Raw genomic sequence first — 18,313 nt, 5'->3', positions numbered from 1 at the left:
CTTGATAAGGAAAGGCGTATTGGCAACGCCGCAACAGCACACCGTCGCGTGTCGCGTCGGTCGGTCGCATTTCTTTCACTCCGACTTAATAAGATCCCTATGCGATTTACTTCCACACATGTAAATGTCGACCCAAAAGTAATAGTTGCCAGCACGGTATATTTTGAGGGCTAGACTAAATTTAATCAACTCTCAAAAACCTGAAATTAATTTTGATGCTCTCCAAATAATGACGTCAACATTATTTGCCATATATACCCGTAAGAAATCCTTGTAAGATATATTGACGATCTAAATCGTAGAGAATCAGTGCCTATGTATACACAGTTAGTTGTTAGCCTTGACCAGATATTTCTGAATTTTGTCATCGTCCGTCAACATCATCAATTTAAGCTCACTTATCCACTCCAACACCTCATCCGTCACAAAAGACGCTCGCGTCCACTCTCCATGTCCCGACCGGTCTCCTACAGGAAACGATTCCTCATCCGTCGACATCCCCCGATTGAATAGATTCGTTTTGTTTTCGCGTCCGGGGGTATGGAAGGGGGAGTTTTTCAAAAGTTTAGCCGACAAGTGCCAACTCTATCGGGAAAGGTGTCCGGCAACCGATCAGAGCTCATCCATCTTTGGTTTAGGATGGTGGAGTGAAGAAGGAGAGGGGAAGCAAGGGGGCACGTAACGCTGTAAATTGAAATATGTCCAATAAAACGTATCGTCTTTAAAAGTGAAAAGGCTGCTCTAATTTGTCGTTGATATTGTAAAAGAATGATTTATTACTCTACTTTAAAACCTTTATACCGTGAGAATCTTTAAATCAAGGATTTTTTTACTATTCTAGGAATATCATACATACGTCTCAGAAATAAGTGCAAGTATTTTAACGGGTGGTAGATCTCGATAAAAGAAACATATTTTCTCTTTATCGTTTTTCAAATAAGTCTAAAATAACGGAGTTATTTTACTGTGAAAATTTCCAAAAAAAAAATATTTTTCGCTAAAATTTTGAGAACCACTGAATCTTTTCTGGATTTTCTTTCTTGTAAATTTAATCTAATATCTATGTTGCCATATTATCAGGAAATTATGTTTTTTAACTAAAAACTAAAAAAATTTCGAAAATTTTTTTCCAAAAATTTCGAATTTTCACTTATAATATCACAAGAGCTTAAATTATTTTCGGAAATTTTTTTGAGGGCACGAATATTTTGAAAATTATCCCGAGTCGAAGACGAGGGATAATTTTCCTAAAATATTCGTGCCCGAAAGAAAATTTCCAGGAATAATTTAAGCTTGCGTGGTATTCGGTAAGAAAATTTCACACCTAAATTTGAAAAAAAAATATTAATCCAACATGACATTTTAAAATAATTTCAATTTGTTAAGTTGGCCAAGGTATTGCTAAAACTCAAATGGGTAATATTTCAATATATAGACATTGTAGTTCATTCACATTATGATTGTAGATCTTATGTTTACCTTTTCAACTGTCAAAAAATTTCCACTAAAGTTTCGTGGCGCCTCGAAAAAATTTCCGGAAATTTTTTCAGTTGCCATGGTAACTAGTCAACATTAAAGCATGTTATTGGTTGAAAAGTAGAGGTGTGAAATTTTCAAAATATTTTCGCGAAAAAAACTTCATAGGCGTATTTCTGGGGTTGAACTATACTACCAGTCAAAATACTTGCACTTATTTCTGGGACACCCTGTATAATTCAGAAATAAAACACATAAAACAAAGTCGAGTTAGATACGTCCGATTCTGCTTCGTTTCGCAGCTACAGGGTGTTAATATCTTAATAATATTTCGATTTATTATAATTTTCTTCCAAGTACTTTTAGTGATTCGAATGAAATTTTGACGTAAAAGTTACCATAAGTGCTACATATTTTGATGCTAAAGAAGTGTCGATAAATTCATCAGGGACGTGCATATGAGTTATCACTGGAATATTTTTCAAAAAACGCATGTGGGCTACTGACTTTGACTGACTCTCATGTTGTCGACAATAGTTGGTCGAGTTTTGTAAACACTCTTTTCAATATATCTCATCATCATATAACATATATCAGTTCGTGAATGCACCCTGCATTTACCAACTAATAGAATCATATCATTTCTCTCTAATATAGGATAAGTTTCCATTTTCGGCGAATTTCTGAGATTTTTTTTTATTAACTGACAAAAACTGATTACCAGTTGTTAAAATTTAACTAATTTAACACCTATGTTGAAGTAATGCCAGACCATGGTACAAAGAATACAAGGTATGATCGATAGCGGCTCCAATTTCGTTCAGTTCGCGCATACCACCTGTGACGTCACTAGGAAAACAATGAATAAATAAAAAATAAAGAAAGTTGACAGGAGATCTGTATTTTTTGGGGTTATGGTTAAGAATTGTTTATTTTTAAGACTTTTTGGTTTGTTTAATTTAATAATTACTAAAACCAGCAGTTCCAAAAATATATTTAAGAATAATAATTATCTATTAACATGGATTTGGACGATAATAGGTAAGAATACTAAATTTATTTCTATATTCGGTATAAAATTGTTTATTAGGTTTTTAGTTTGCGATGTTTATAGTAAATAATTTTCATGTTCATTGCCTCTGAATTCACATGAGGACAGAGATGAGGATATCTATGGAAAAGTAACCACAAGAGAAATTGTTACATCATTTAAAAAATGTTGGAAAGTTTATTGTTTCCCATCGAACAGTAGAAAATGCCAATGCAGATGAATGTATTGTAATTGTGATAGAAGTAATTCCAAGGGTGAAGTTTATTATAATTAGTGGAAGTAATTCCAAGGGTGAAGTTTATTATAATAAGTGACTTGTGCTTCTTTTTATATGTAGATGTTTCAGGTTTTGAGAATAAACCGGTTGAACGAAACCCAAAATTTAGAGGAAGATGCGCATCAAGGATTATATAGCTCAAATTTCCTTTAATGGTAGGCAATTATTCAATGCAAATTAACTTTTTAAGTGACTGAAATATTAAATAGTTTACAATATGGTATATCACTAAAAATATATTTTACTTTTAGGCACAATTAGGGCCCGATACATTTCAAAAAGTAGAATATTATTTTATATTAAATGAGGTATTGTACCAACAATCAATTTATATTAATACCGGAGATTAAAAAATCACAGAATAAATAGTTCTTTTTTTATCCTACAAAAATAAACTATAGAATACAACATACAACAGTATTTAAAACAATAAATAAAAAGTTATGTACCGACCAAGATTCGAACTCCGGTCTCTTGCTTCCTAGCCCGACTCCTTATGCACTGCTCCACAGTAACTTGCTTAGCGATAATTCAATGACGGTATATAAACCAAAAAACAGGTTTATAACAATATCTTGACGATTTGAACTGTCGCGCGAGGCGTGCTGACCAATAGCGCCTGTTATCACCTGTGACGTAGCAACCAACCTGCGCAATATCATACCTTGTATTCTTTGTACCATGATGCCAGACATATCACAGGCACCTAGATTTTATCAAATAATAAAGATCTAGTGACGCTAAATCATAAAAATGAAAATATCTAGGAAAATATTTGCTTGATTGGTAGGCAACCTTAACAGTATTTTGAAAATACATGAATTTCCAATTGAACATCGGAACAATATACTGGGTGTTAAGAAACAAAATAAAAGAGTAACTTGCTTTTAAAGGTGACAAATGTTCAAAAATAATTTTGTCTCACTGTGTATAACTTTTTGGGTCAAGTTTTAATTTGAGTTTAAGTAGTTTAGGCTATACCGGTTAAATTCCAATTTAGATAGCCTTTATTAAAATTTAAAAATTGTTCTTCATTTTTAGAAAATGTTAAATATTTCAAAAACCTTACATTTTAGTCACATACCTCCTTAATGAAACTTATGTTTAATTTTTTTCCTGAAATCCGAAAATCTATTAATATATAGGGTGTTCCATTACAAAAAACATAACTTTAATGTGTAGCTTTTTTTGAGGACACCCTGTAGAAGATCTAGTAGACTATCTATATTAAAAAATGCTCTAAGCCATCCTACATATGCTAACAAAATTTCATTTTAACACAAACTGTTGGTCTCCTTGGAGCCTGCACGTCGGTATGAAAGGCGCCACCCTGTATAATGTTTTTTTTGTAATTTTAATTAAATTAAATTTGTAACTTCGCGATCTTCAGCAATTAACAGCTCACGTCACGCAGGTTTATAGCTTATAATTACAAATATGAACAGTTTCATTCATTGTTACCCATTTTCCTTCAACTTGACATCAGAGTTGACATTAAAATATGTTTGGCTTATAACTTTACTAAATTTTTGGTTTAGGCAACTGCTTTAGTGTTGTGTTGTGTATCCCCGTCGTGCCCTGAAACCTCTATGTCTGTTAAAATGTGTCAAAGATTGCAGATATTTTGCTCCAGTTAAATGTTTATTGAAGAAATGAGCTCCTAATAATCCATTAGGTATCGTAAATAACTGCCCACAAATTTAAGTTGAAACGAACTTGAGGTCTTACTTACCCTCAAGTACCTCGGATTGATTGGGCTCTAAATCTGTGCATTATTTCTATTGAACACGCCACAATTTTTAAGTGCTTTCAAATAATATTTGGTAAGCATTCTAAACCAAAAAGGGGGAGCTTCTAACAAAACTGATTGTTTTTTAAATGATTTTGTTAACACTTTACACATGTATTTTAATACATCCAAATTACAAAACATGAAATATAATCACTGGACGAACAAAACAGGAACTTTTGGACATTGAAATACGAGCTTAAAACTGTCTCTCAACATCGTCAACGTTCAGGAAAACAAAAGCTTAAAACGAAACCACAGGAAATAAACAAAAAGGTTAGGCATTAAATAATGGTATATTTAATCCGTTTTCAAAATCAGTTTGTCATGTTATTTGGGAACCTTATTATTTTGTGTATACAGCTGATAAAATATTGATTGCAAGTATTATTTGTATTAGTATACATTGCGTTGGATGAAAAAAAAATAGATGATTTATAAGGATTAATATGAAATACAGTATTACCACAGAACTGATACAATATGAAGAGTTCAGTCTTCATGTTGTTAGATTTTTTGAAATCGATTGGAATGGAGAATGTAATCTAGAGATTAGTAGAGGAACAGTGGAACAGACCGATAACCACCTCAAAATTCTAATGTAACCTATAGTCTCCTTGTATATTTATGCAATATTGGTGTAAATATCGCAAACATATTTTATCACCAAGTTTAATATTCTCATAATATGTCTAGTTTGTACATTAACTTTGATATATTAATTTTTACTTGGAAGTATATTGTGCAGGGGTGGGACATTCATCTATTTGATAAAGGCCATTAATCATACAGCTTCGTTCTCGTAGGGCTAGTTTCAAAAGTTAATCAAAAGTTAGTTGTCGGCTTTAATACAAATAGCTTTGGAAAATGTTGTCACTTTTTCTCTTTTTATTTGGCGTATTTTTTTTAGTTTTTTGCAGGTCACTTCAAATTTCCAGAAAATTTAATATTGGCTAATTTTAATATTTTACACAAAACAACTAAAGTGCTTTTATTTCACGGTGAATTATTATACACTGGCGGGCATACGAAACGAGACACTATAATTTGTGCTACTTTTTGTAGTATCAGATATTTTCTTAAGTATTACACAGTGGCGTAGCAAAGTTTTATATTTTAAATTAGGATAAATTAAGAAGTAATATTTAAAATGCATAAAGCAAATCAAGAAATATGATGCCACAAAACATAGCACAGTGGGTACTATAATTGCCCCACGTTGGGCGCCAAGATTGCGGCGCCTTTAAAATTTGAAATTCAATTAAACACAAAGTTGGTCGGGGTTTAAAGAATTATATAGGGCGCCACGAGAGTATACTCTATGGACTCTATATAAATAAAATGTGTTACTATTAAACAAAACAACACTAAATTCGAACTGTGCATCTAACCTGAACTTCAAATGTACAAATTACTTATTCGACTAAGTGACTAACTAAACATTGAGACTAGACTGTAAATAATCTACCACTTCCATACGCTTCATTCGGTCAATGAAATAATTGAACTGAATTATCTCATAAATAAGACAATAGTTCGAACAGTAAAAATACACTAAAAAATCGGCGATTTAGTTAGGAAACCCAGTTAGAAATTGATAAAATATTTGACTGTTACAATAGTGACTCAATTCGTATGTCCATCAGTGTATATGATAGGTATGAGTGGAATATAAAAACCAAGAAGTACCAGAATACTCGGAGAAATAGTCGAAAAACATCGTACCACTAAGTACTTGGCGAATTTGAAGAAGCATAATTTTAAGTCTTTTAAATATTCCGACTACAATATATAAACATAATATAACATCAAGAATTATTGGACTAGGGTGAAGGACATAGGGCAAATTTTATCTATTTTTTAATTATTAACAAGTACCTAATTTTGTGAATTGTTTAGTGTTTCATAAATAAATTTTGTTTTTAAGCAATGTATTTACTTAACTACGAAATTATATTTGATTTTTAAAAGATTCTCGTATGTTTACAGTGTACTTTTTGTAACTTTTTAAAGAGAATATAACTGAGAATATTTTTGACAGATTGTAGAAGAAAATCGTAATAGATTTTTCATACTGTGACATAACTTATATGTTTGTTTGATTAGGACCGCATTATTTTAAATTTTCGCCTAATTTAGTATTTTTGAATCTCTCATAATTCAAGAACAAATTCGTATAAACCATTCAAAATGAACAATTTCGGCGATGTCCAGGTCGGCGATGCAACACACGCTATATTCTTAAAACCCTTCCTTATATTGTGTCTTTTTGTTAGTGTCAAGTGGGCGAATTTGAAAAGATATGAGTCAATACACATTGTGATTTACAGTCCACTGTATGTTAGACGTTTATGAAGGGAGGGCGGATTATAGCATCTTTAGAAAAATTTACATTCTTACATAAGCGTACTTACACCATCGATCTTCAGCATTGCGGTATTTTCGCTCCCCACAAAAAGCAATAGCGCCTTTGTTGGATCAAATGGAATTTCTAGATGGTTAAAAATTTATAGTAGTTTTCTCTGTGAGTTTTTGAAATAAAAAATACAAAAAATATGACTGGTTAAACACTTAAAATATCATGTTTGTTAGTTATCCAAAGTTGAGTATTTTAAGTTAACCTCTTTTTAAGTAAAAATTGAAATGCGGATTTCACTACACATAGATTGTAATTTGGTTTGGTTTGGTTTGGCCATTTTGTCTTAGCCATTTTGGTTCCTGAAATACAGGGCGAATTTGAAAATTTTGTATTTTTCGACCCCCATCGTATTTCGATCATAATATAATTTATCGAAAAGATAAAAACTAAAAAGTTATAAGTAGATTCCAGTGCCGTTACTGGTTTTTCGCTGGGAGCTGTCATTTTCGAAATATGAGTCAAACTTATATTTTTTAAATGGGACACCCTGTAAATTTTACGTAAAAAAGTATATGAGCCTATGAAACTGATAAGTTTATACGCCAGTCAAAATAAACAAAAAAAAGAGGGTTAAATAACAATAATTCTCATAGAGCTGAAAATTGGTACAGGTCTTAAATACACTATTATAAACGATACCTGAAAAATCCCCACCCCTCCCATGTCTGCTAAAAAAATTATTCAAGGTCAAAAGGCAAAAATATGTTTCTTTGCTTTTTTTCTCCTAAACGGTCAGCGCTATCGCAAAAGTACCTTAAACAAACGTTGTAGACCATTAAATTTTCTACAATAATTGTTCTTATACATTTTTACGAACCATTCCTGAGATATGGCGATTTCAAAAGTTGAAAAACTCGTATTTTTCATAATATGCACACATTTCCGCACCACCTGTGAGGTAGTGTATTTGACGCGTTTTTTTAATGTGGTTTCCCCTGTAGGCAGAATCCACGATCTATTGTGGTTAAGTTATATTACACATACAAAATATTACACATTATACTATTAATTTTAAAAATCGGTGCTCTTGGTAATGATTATAGTCGAACGGATTATTGTTGATTTTTGGAGAATTTTAATCTGAGTGGTAATCTTCAAATGATACTTCAACAGTAATGTCTTCTTCGCTTTCTACTTTCTCATCTTCTTGCGGAATATCTGGAAATCCATCTACGACAGATACATCATTTGTCTCCTCATCAAAATCCTCATGTGTATTTAAGTCAATATTGGAGCAAGACTGACCTTGGCAATTAGTACATATTGGTGTACAAAACAATCCGACTCTTTTACAACCACAGTTTGTGTTAAGCAGTTTTTCTGGAGCAGGTGGAAGTAAAGTTTTAATCAGCTCCAAAGTATTATCTATAAATTTCCAACCCCAGTTTACTGGGTTCAGTTAATTACCTAGCCACAATTGAACATGATAGTATACACGATATAAGTGTTGACAGGCAGAAGCAGATGTTGGAGGAAGACAATAAAGTTGTACCATTTTATTATTCCGAGTATTTTTAACAAAACTTAAATATCTATACTTGTCTATAGAATCAATTTTTTTTTGGAGCGCCATATACCTATAGCAAGAGGAAAGCGAATTCCACTTGTGATGATGACTTGTGGAGAAGAGTCAATCTTTTTGAATACGTCTACGCAGACATTACTGTTGAACTCAGATTAAAATTCATTAATTCCCAAAATCAACAATAATCCATTCGACTATAATCATTACCAAGAGCACCGTTTTTTAAAATTAATAGTATAATGTGTAATAAAACTTAACCACAATAGATAGCGCGTGGACTAGGCCTACAGGGAAAACCACGTTAAAATAACGCGCCAAATACACTACCTCACAGGTGGTGCGGAAATCTGTGCATATTATGAAAAATACGAGTTTTTCAGCTTTTGAAATCGCCATATCTCAGGAATGGTGGTTCGTAAGAAAAAAGTATAAGAACCATTATTGTAGAAAATTTAATGGTCTACAACATTTGCTTAAGGTACTTTTGCGGTAGCGCTTAGTGTTTAGGAGAAAAAAGCAAAAAGACATATTTTTGACTTTTGACATTGAATATTTTTTTTAGCAGACGTGGGAGGGGTGCGGATTTTTCAGATATCATTTATAACAGTGTATTTAAGACCTGTACCAATTTTCTAAATTGAATTTTCTTTTTTTATTTTGACTGGGGTATTAGAGATAACCAAGATACGTGGGAGGTCAAAAAATGGTTGTCATTCATAATTTTTTCACTATGCCAAAAGATTACACTCTTTTTGGCCTTGATTTTGTATTAATCTTTTTATAATATTTTTGACGAGTGTGTGTTGAATTTTTGAATTATAATTGCATGTAGCACATTATTTCACTTTTTTTAATTTACTTGTAATCAAAATTTAATATTTTAATTTGAACTGGACTATTCAACCTGCAAGTAACATGAAATTAAAATTAAGTACTTTTCAGTTAATTACTCTGTATCTACTATACAGCAGCTAACAAAAATAAAAATCAAATTTCAACTATTTTGTGACCACATAATACAAAATATTTCATTGTAGAAGAAAACTATTATACTTAAAGTAAATTGAATTTTACAATTTTAAATTATTAGATTTGATTGTTTATTTAACATAATGATCCAAATACATATTTCTAAACCAAATTTTAAAACAAATTCCCTAACGTTATATCAGTTTTCACTTAGATGATACCGTTGGTTCCTAATATTTCTTATTATCACCAATAATACCCATCCTAATTTCTGGTCCGTAAAACAAACAATCGGCAGAAGATTTGTGTACAGTAACGACAGTACAGTTAGCTTTTTGCATAAATTTGCTTATAGTGAACGACATGAATTCTTTTCAGCTTATTGTAACTTATATATTTTTATTTTTTATATGTAGTGAAGTGTGTAGTTTAGAAACAAACGGAGTCAAATTGCGAGATACAAGTAGACATTTATTATCTAGGCAGAAAAGATGGCTTGTATGGAAAGATGGTACAAATTGGGTTGCGGTAAGTTTCTATATATATATATATATATATAATGATTTGTACAAAATATATATTCTAGTATAAATCAGTATTTTTGAAGATAATATTAATAAAAAACTTTATATACCTCTGTGGCGGATTCATCTCTTCAAAAAAGTCCTTGATATTTCACCACTTTAAAAAAATTTACAAAATAAAATAGTTATTTTTTGTAAACACTTATCTGCATAATTAAAGACTTTTGAAAAGGTAAATTAACATTCTATATTAGTATTAGTAATTAAAATTGAAATCGATACAATAAACAAAGAACAAAACTAAAAAACGTATTTTTTGAGTGACGAATATAGTTTTCTAAAAAAATCGTTTAAGATGTTCAAACTGAGCACCTCCTTATTGAATACACATTAAACATCTTTTGGGCACAGAGTTACAGCGATTTATTAGGCGAACTGATGTAATAAGTCCAAAAGCTTGCCTAGTAGCCTTCTGCAATTTTTTCTTTATATAAGGTTTTTTAATTAACACCATAACAAAAAGCCGAAAAAAGTTAAATCACAGGACCTAGCAGGCCAAGATATGGGACCCCTTGTTCGAATCCGATTCTCTCTAAATTCTCCATTCAATAGTTCAGTTGTAGCCCTGGCGTTTTAATTGTAATTGGTAATACTAATATAGAATGTTGATTTATCTTTTCAAAAGTCTTTAATTATGCAGATAAATAATAATATAGAATATTAAATTGTGGAAAAAAATTATTAGGCAACTAGGTCAACACAAAATCAAGGCCCACTTCGATACAAAGATAATAAACCCTAATATTCCTCTCATTCTTAGAAATAAATACCCATAACTTTATATCGTTGGAAAGCGTTAAAGGACAGCATTTTTTTAAATTCATAGCCAACTATGATTTCTTTTTAAAAAATTTTATTTTTTATTATTTCTGACAAAAAGAGAAAGCATAGAAAAAAACTGACTACGTCACTGAATTGTGCTTAAAAAAGTGCCTTAAGAATGTTTTTGCAAAATTTTATTTCCAATTTTCCAAATGGTAAAAAATTACTAATGACCCCGTATCTCAGTTGGCAGTGAAAATATCAACAGGCGGTTTATGCCATTAAACGTGTCTCAGAAATCGAGCCCATGACATCTATGTCGGTTTTCCTCTAACTATTCAGAAAATAGGGTTTCTCTGTTAAAACAGACCAATTTCGACCACCCTGTACATACAGCTCAACAGTATTTTATAAATAATAATAATAATAATAATAGCACCCGTATATAGCGTTTAACGCCTTGAGAGTGAGTAGCAAGGTACAGCTTGTGATGCTAGAGACGTTCGGTATACAAGGCCAAGTAATGTGGCTAGCGCTACGCTTCAACCGCCTATTATTACCTCAGGATTGTGAATCCCAAGTACTCATTTAAGGCTGAGTCGACTTAGGTACCCAAACTATTTTTATTTTATTAAAAATAGTCTGCTGATGAACTGCCGGCTGTAGGAGTCGAACCCACAACCTCGGGCTACTCATACGCCTGTCGCAGGGGCAATCTAGTGTGCAGGGCAGTCGGAGCAATCTAGGAAGCTTTTCTACGTACATGCCTGGATGTATTCTGTTCAGTGTTGTGAATAGGGCCGTGGTTCAGTATGCATCTACCGCTTTCGTACGTCGCTACAGAAATAGAAGGAAATATGGCGTCAATATTGTCAAAACCCCAAAAAGTTGATACAGCGCTAGCTCTATCCATGGTCTTACCAAAGAAAAAAAGAAAAAGAAGATACTGGGTGAAGTACTCAACTGCTCTCTATTATCCACTTTTAAACCTCAACCAAAAACGTGTTCCGCTCTTTTTGATTATAAACGAACTGACAGAAGGCGTGTGAGTAGCCCGGTTTAGAACAAGACGGTAGACGAGAGCTGACGAGACCTCTACGCCACCGGGCACCCCAGTATTTTATAAATCATAAATTTTTATTAAAGACATATCTAGTAGCTAACTATTTAGGACATTAGTTCCTTAGTCTTTTTTTACTTATTTTAATTCAATACAATACACCAAAACACTTATAACTTTTATACTGGTTGTTCAAAAATAAAAGTGTTTTGGGGTATTGTGGAGAATTAGTGTTTTATTTTGCTGTTTAACACCAAATGTTCGAACCCCCAACTGTAATAATAATTAACTTATTTTGGTACTTAGAGGTGGGTTATTGATTAAATATTAAGTCACCCTGGAATCTTGCAAAAGAAGTAACTTTTCTAGAAAATTTATCTGGATGTTTTATACAGAGTGGACAATCATGAAGTACAAGATTTGCTTGCCTCATACTATCTCTACCAGTTATATAAAATTATCTATTATTAATTAATTTTGTTATACGAAGCCTGAAGCCTTCATTAAAAACGAATTTAGTTACTAACTATTTAAGTAGTTATAAAGTATTTTATATTTTTGGTTATTCAGAGGCGAGTTATTGATTAAGTATTAAGTCACTGTTGGAAACTAGCAAAGGAAACTTTAACATTATACAGTGTTATGTTGCTACTTCGGCAAACTTTAAAATTCAATTTGAAACTTCCTTCAAAACTAATAAAAGAGCCATTATAGAGAACCCGCCTATTTAATTCAATGACACTAAAGAAAAATAATAATAAGTTTTATGAGTTTTCTGTAACCTATTTCAAATTTAACTGAAATTGGCTAAAATGATATTGAAATTTATTACATTGAGATTTTTTTTGTGGCTTTATACAGGGTGGCGCCTCTCATACGACGCGGAGGCTCCAATGAGAACGGTAGTTTATATCGAAATGAAATTTTCTCTAGAACACCCTATATATTAATTGATTTTCAGATTCTATGTAAAAAATAAGGGTGAGTTTTATTAAAGAAGTATATGTCTAAAATGTAAGCATTTTACAAAATATTTCACATTTTGTGAAAATGAAGATTAAATTTTAAATTTAATTACCTAACCTAACCTAACAACTACCTAAATTTTAATTTACCCTGTATAGCCTGATATTTAATTCTAATAACCATTGTATATTAAACTTAAAAAATTAAAATTTGACCCGAAAAGTTATACAGGGCGAGGTAAAATTGATATGAAACATTGGTCACTTTTGAAAGCAATTTACTCCTTTATTTTAAATGGACCACCCAGTATATTATTCCGGTATTCAATGGGAATTCATATATCTTCAAAATATTATTAAGGTTGTCTGCCCCTCAGACAAAGATTTTTCTAGATATTTTAATTTTTATGATTTTGCGTCACTAGATCTATTTGAAAAAATCTAGGAGTGGCTGTGATAAACGTTTTGTTAATTTAACAAAAATTAAAGGATGTAAAGTAAAATACTCAACGGTAATAAAAAGATACACGTTTAAAACATATTTTAATTATTACAGAGTTAAAACTAGATAACCTATAATTATGTGACAAAAATTAATTAGATGGAATCAAATGCTCAAAATGCTTCATTTCCTGTTAACTGCATAAATTGATTTTCTTTTCAACAGATCGTTTCATTTTAAAATGCATATGTGGAGTATCTGCTGGAAAGTCTAAAATGAAAAAAATATCAAACGACAAAATAAGAAAGATTATGGGAACAGAACACAAATTGTGGGCGACATAAGAACAAAACACCTCATATGATTTGGTCATGTGCAACGAATGCCCGATCATAGAATTCCATAGCAAATTTTACTGTGGACACCGCGAGGCAGAAATAAAAGAGGAAGACCACGAAGAAACTGGAGGGGGAGTGTGTGGATAAAGAACTTGAGAATAGACAGCTATGTTAAAGTAACGTCAGACATATCACAGCCACCTAGATTTTATCAAATAAATAAAGATTTACTGATTAAATCTCAAAAATGAAAGTATCTAAGAAAATCTTTGTTTGAGGGGTAGGCAACCTTAATAATATTTTGAAGAGACATGAATTCCTCCTTGAATATCGGAATAATATACTAGGTGTTCCATTTAAAATAAAAGAGTAACTTGCTTTTAAAGGTGACCAATATTTAATATTAATTTTGTCTCGTCCGGTATAACTTTTTGAGTCAAGTTTTAATTTGATTTAAAGTACAATATATAGTTATTTTAACTACATATTATACTATACCGAGTAAATTCCAATTTAGGTAGCTTTTGTTGTAATTTAAAAATAATTGTTCTTTACTTTTAGAAAATGTTAAATATGTCAAAAACCTTACATTTTAGTCATATACTTCTGTAATAAAACTCATATTCATTTTTCTCCCAGAATCCGGAAATCAATTAATTTATAGGATGATCCATTACAAAATACACAACTTTGATATGTAACTTTTTTGGGGACACCCTGTAGAACTCTCTATATTTTTAAAAAATGCTCTGAATTAACCTACATGTCCTCACAAAATTTTATTTCAATACAAACTGTCGTTCTCCTTGGAGCCTCAGCGTCGTATGAGGGGCGCCACCCTGTACAAAAGTTTTATAAAATAACAGTCTAATCTCAGACCAGCAAACGTTTTAAGTGTTTGAATATTGATGCATGTCGGGAACTTAATTTGACTTGATTGAAATGTTCTACCACTAAAATACCCTATTCTCGTATTTTATGAAACCACAGATGAAACAGGCTTTTAAACTTTGATCGTAGTTCTACTCTAGGACAGTCGATTTAATTTAATCATTTACATAATTACATTACCTAGCTCATACAGGGTTAATTATTTAATATTATATTTGCTTAATGAAACTGGATCAGTGTTAGAATTGATGTTAGTTCAAAAGGTAAATTAATTATAATTATATTCAAATATATTTTACAACCCTTGGCTGTCCTAAATAAACATACTTGAACCCAAGTTAATGTGTCAGTCGTCAGCGTTTTCTTGTAATAATTCGTAATGGTAAATGTTTATTTAATTAAAAAAGATCAGATTATATTCTGTTTTTTTAATCAAAGGTAAATAATACAGGGTGTCCCAGGTAGATCTCGACAAAAGAAACATATTTTCTCTGTATCGTTTATCAAATAAGTCCAAAATAACGGAGTTATATTGCTTTAAAAATTTCCAAAAAAAATATTTTTTGCTAAAATTTTGAGAAACTGGATCTCTTCTGGATTTTCTTTCTTGTAAATTTAATCTAATACCTATGTTGCCATATTATCAAGAAAGTATGTTTTTTAACTAAAAACTAAAAGTTTCAAAAAATTGTTTCAAAAAATTTCGAATTTTTAATTTTTTTTTTTCGCGAAAAACCCCTCAGGCGTGTTTTTGGAGTTGATCTATACTACCAGTTACTTGCACTTATTTCTGGGACACCCTGTATATTAATATCATTAAGAGGGGTCGTTTTAATTGAGGTCCTTTTTTAGATATATATTAATAAAGGAAGATATTGAGTTCTATATTTGTTATACAGTATGTCACCGGATTTTGTCTTTACAAGAGGAAAAACCTTTTTATTATTGATACTTGTTGAAAAATGCATTCTTCATAAAAAGTTTTGTTTGTTTTAAAATGGTTAATTCCGTTTATAGTTTTCCAAACTTCCATACCGTTTTAGAGAAAATTAAAAAAAAAACATGAAAATACAGTTGACTAGGAGAACGAATGGGGAAATAGTGTGCAAAACTGCCTGAATCCTTCGTATTGTCTTCTTTTTTGATAAAAATCCTTTAGCTCTTCAATCGACGAAATTTAACTGTAAAATCCTTCATATTGAAAGAAATCCTTCAATTCTGGCAACACTGGAGGAACATGACAATAGGCCAAGCGGCAGCTGCGTCCTAGAATGCTCGCGCAGCAGCCCGCAACAGTGGCAACTTTATACGAGTATCTCGTAAACAGTGAAACGTAAAAAAATAGTTACGTATCAATTTGGTAGGTTTTTATGTTCTTTAATTTTAAAAACTTTTTGACAGCAAAAAAAAGGTTTCACCCGGAAAACTGCAAAAAACTTCGTTTGGGTGACTTTGGCGCCCTCTAACTTTGTCCCCGTAGATTTTTGAGGTTTGTTACTTAGGGATGAAAATGTAGAGGAATTTAATTATCTTCATTTTTCATATATTCCATAACATTTTATGTGGGACCTATGGTTCAGCCAGAAAATCGAATCCAAAATTTTTTTGAGTTTCTCAAAAACGGTGGGGTGGGGGGATACGAATTTTCGAATTTAAGCTTTTAAAGGTGCCAGATTGACTGTACTGTCTTGAATACTTCGCACTAAATCAGGTTCTAAAAAGAACAATGTTTCGACTGCAAGGTATTCTAATAAACATTTTTAAGCTTAAAATTTCACACTATATAACACTATTTATTTAAACCAAAAACTCGTAATACAAAGCTATGTCTAAAAGCTATGTGTCTAAAAGAATGACAATGTCAGGAAATGAATAAATAAATGCTGCAAATTGACATTTTTTACAGCAGCGCGAAATTTAAATTCGAGTTAGTCAGCACGGCGCCGAATATATCCATTGTTGGCAAAAATGAATTTAAAAAGTACACTCTCGATTACGTATCTAAAAGTTTAATTGATATGAATTATAGCTTCTCTTTAAAAGGGATCTCACTATTACTGCATGGAATTTATTCAGCAAAGGTATCCGGTGGCGTAGAGGTACAGCCTCTCGTCTACCAATCTCAAGGTAGTGGGTTCGAATCCTACATCCGGCATTTCATCAGCCGAGTATTTTTATTAAAATAAAAATAGTTTGGGTACCTAGGTCGACTCAGCCTTAAATGAGTACTTGGGATTCACTATCCTGAGGTAATAATAGGCGGTTGAAGCGTAGTGCTAGCCACATTACCTTCCTTGTATACAGAACGGCTCTAGCATGGCAAGCTGTACCTTGATACTCCCAAGGCGTCAAACGCTATATACGGGAGCTATTATTATTATTAATTTATTCAGCCATTTTAATTTATATGCTATTAAAATGTCACAATTGTGTTTTAGGTAATTTTCGGTATAGGTATTCCAGTAGATATCCAGTACCAAAGTATAACGCTAGGAATGGTCATGAAAGCTTATTATCAATTACCAAACAACAGCAGTTACTATACTAATCCAACTATCGATTTTGAAAGGAAGAAACGATCACCTACCAGATGGACGATATACGACATGATAGAGAGCTATTTACAAAAGTAAATTAAACGTATAGTGTTTTGTTTAGTATGTTTTTATCTGGATTAATATTTTTAGGAATAAATACGGAGATGGTAAAGCTTGTCTTTTGAAATCAATTTGTGAACTTGCTGCTGTTCCTTTAGAAGAAAGATCTGGGCTTTTGGCGGAGATTGTCCACAGTATATTAACGTAAGAAATTAATTATTAATAGTCCATAATGTTGACTTAAGCTTAATTCAGAACCTCAAAATTAGTGGCCTAAATTATTGGTTCAATTAGAAGTTTGTTCCTTTAATTTCAATGTGTAAGCATTCAGAACGCCAAAATTAGTGGTAGTCATTTTCAATTTAGTATAGAAAAAGTTAACAAACTTTTAACATTTCTACTAATTATACTTCAATAATTCAAATTTGCGAGGAATGTAATTTTCGTCTTTGATCCATCAAGAGAAATTGTAGTTAGAAATCAAATGTTGATTGTTTTTTAAAGAAAATCCGGAAAAGATCCAATGGTTCTCAAAATTTTAGCAAAATAATCATTTTTTTGGAGATTTTCAAAATAAAATATCTCGGTTATTTTAGATTTATTTTTAAATGGTAAAGAGAAAATACGTTTCTTTTATCAAGATCTACCATTTGGATCTACCAGCCCTAAAAATATTTGCACTTATTTAAAACTAACCCTGAATAAATATACTTGTAACCTGTAATTTCGAAAAAAAATTACCTTGCTTTTCTTCTTTTTATTTAGACCTTCCTCTACTGACGATGAAATAGAACAGCATGCCCACAATGCCTATCACGCTGCAGAAAAGCTAGGGAAGGATGGAGAAAATTGCGAATACCTTTTCCCCGAATGTCCTGTTGGTCCGATTCAACAATTTTCAAGATTTATGAATATAAATAAATACATGTATTAATTCGTTATTATATTAAAAAGTATATAATTTATTAGTTAGAGTTATTTCTGTTTATACACACCCAATCAACGACCCTATTAAGTACCTAATGCTGTATCTGATTTTACTTTGGTGGGATTTTTGTTCGATTCTGAAATATCTTCTGTAATTATAACATATCATTTTTTTTATTTCAAATCTTGAATTTTTGCAACATAAATTACAAACAATAGTTACTTGGTATGAGGGGGGCAA

General features: G+C 31.6%; 1 protein-coding gene across 2 annotated transcripts; it reads left to right on the top strand.

The window, feature by feature from the left end:
* Positions 1-4,313: 4,313 nt before the first annotated feature.
* Positions 4,314-18,113, top strand: LOC115879765. Of its 2 annotated transcripts, none has more exons than XM_030896753.1 (5): positions 4,314-4,479; positions 9,923-10,034; positions 16,987-17,177; positions 17,236-17,349; positions 17,911-18,113. In XM_030896753.1, exons 3-5 carry the CDS (start codon positions 17,044-17,046, stop codon positions 18,077-18,079), a joined length of 417 nt encoding a protein of 138 aa, XP_030752613.1. In that variant the 5' UTR covers positions 4,314-4,479; positions 9,923-10,034; positions 16,987-17,043; the 3' UTR covers positions 18,080-18,113. The 2 variants fall into 2 exon arrangements, with proteins under 2 accessions (XP_030752613.1, XP_030752612.1); XM_030896752.1 differs by having other exon boundaries at positions 4,314-4,869.
* The last annotated feature ends 200 nt before the right edge of the window (positions 18,114-18,313 follow it).

Source organism: Sitophilus oryzae, unplaced genomic scaffold, assembly GCF_002938485.1.
Source record: "Sitophilus oryzae breed Bouriz unplaced genomic scaffold, Soryzae_2.0 scaffold_1586_pilon_pilon, whole genome shotgun sequence".
Lineage (NCBI taxonomy): Eukaryota > Metazoa > Arthropoda > Insecta > Coleoptera > Curculionidae > Sitophilus > Sitophilus oryzae.
Note: the sequence above shows the minus strand (reverse complement) of the source record. Positions and strands in the feature narration are given on the sequence as shown.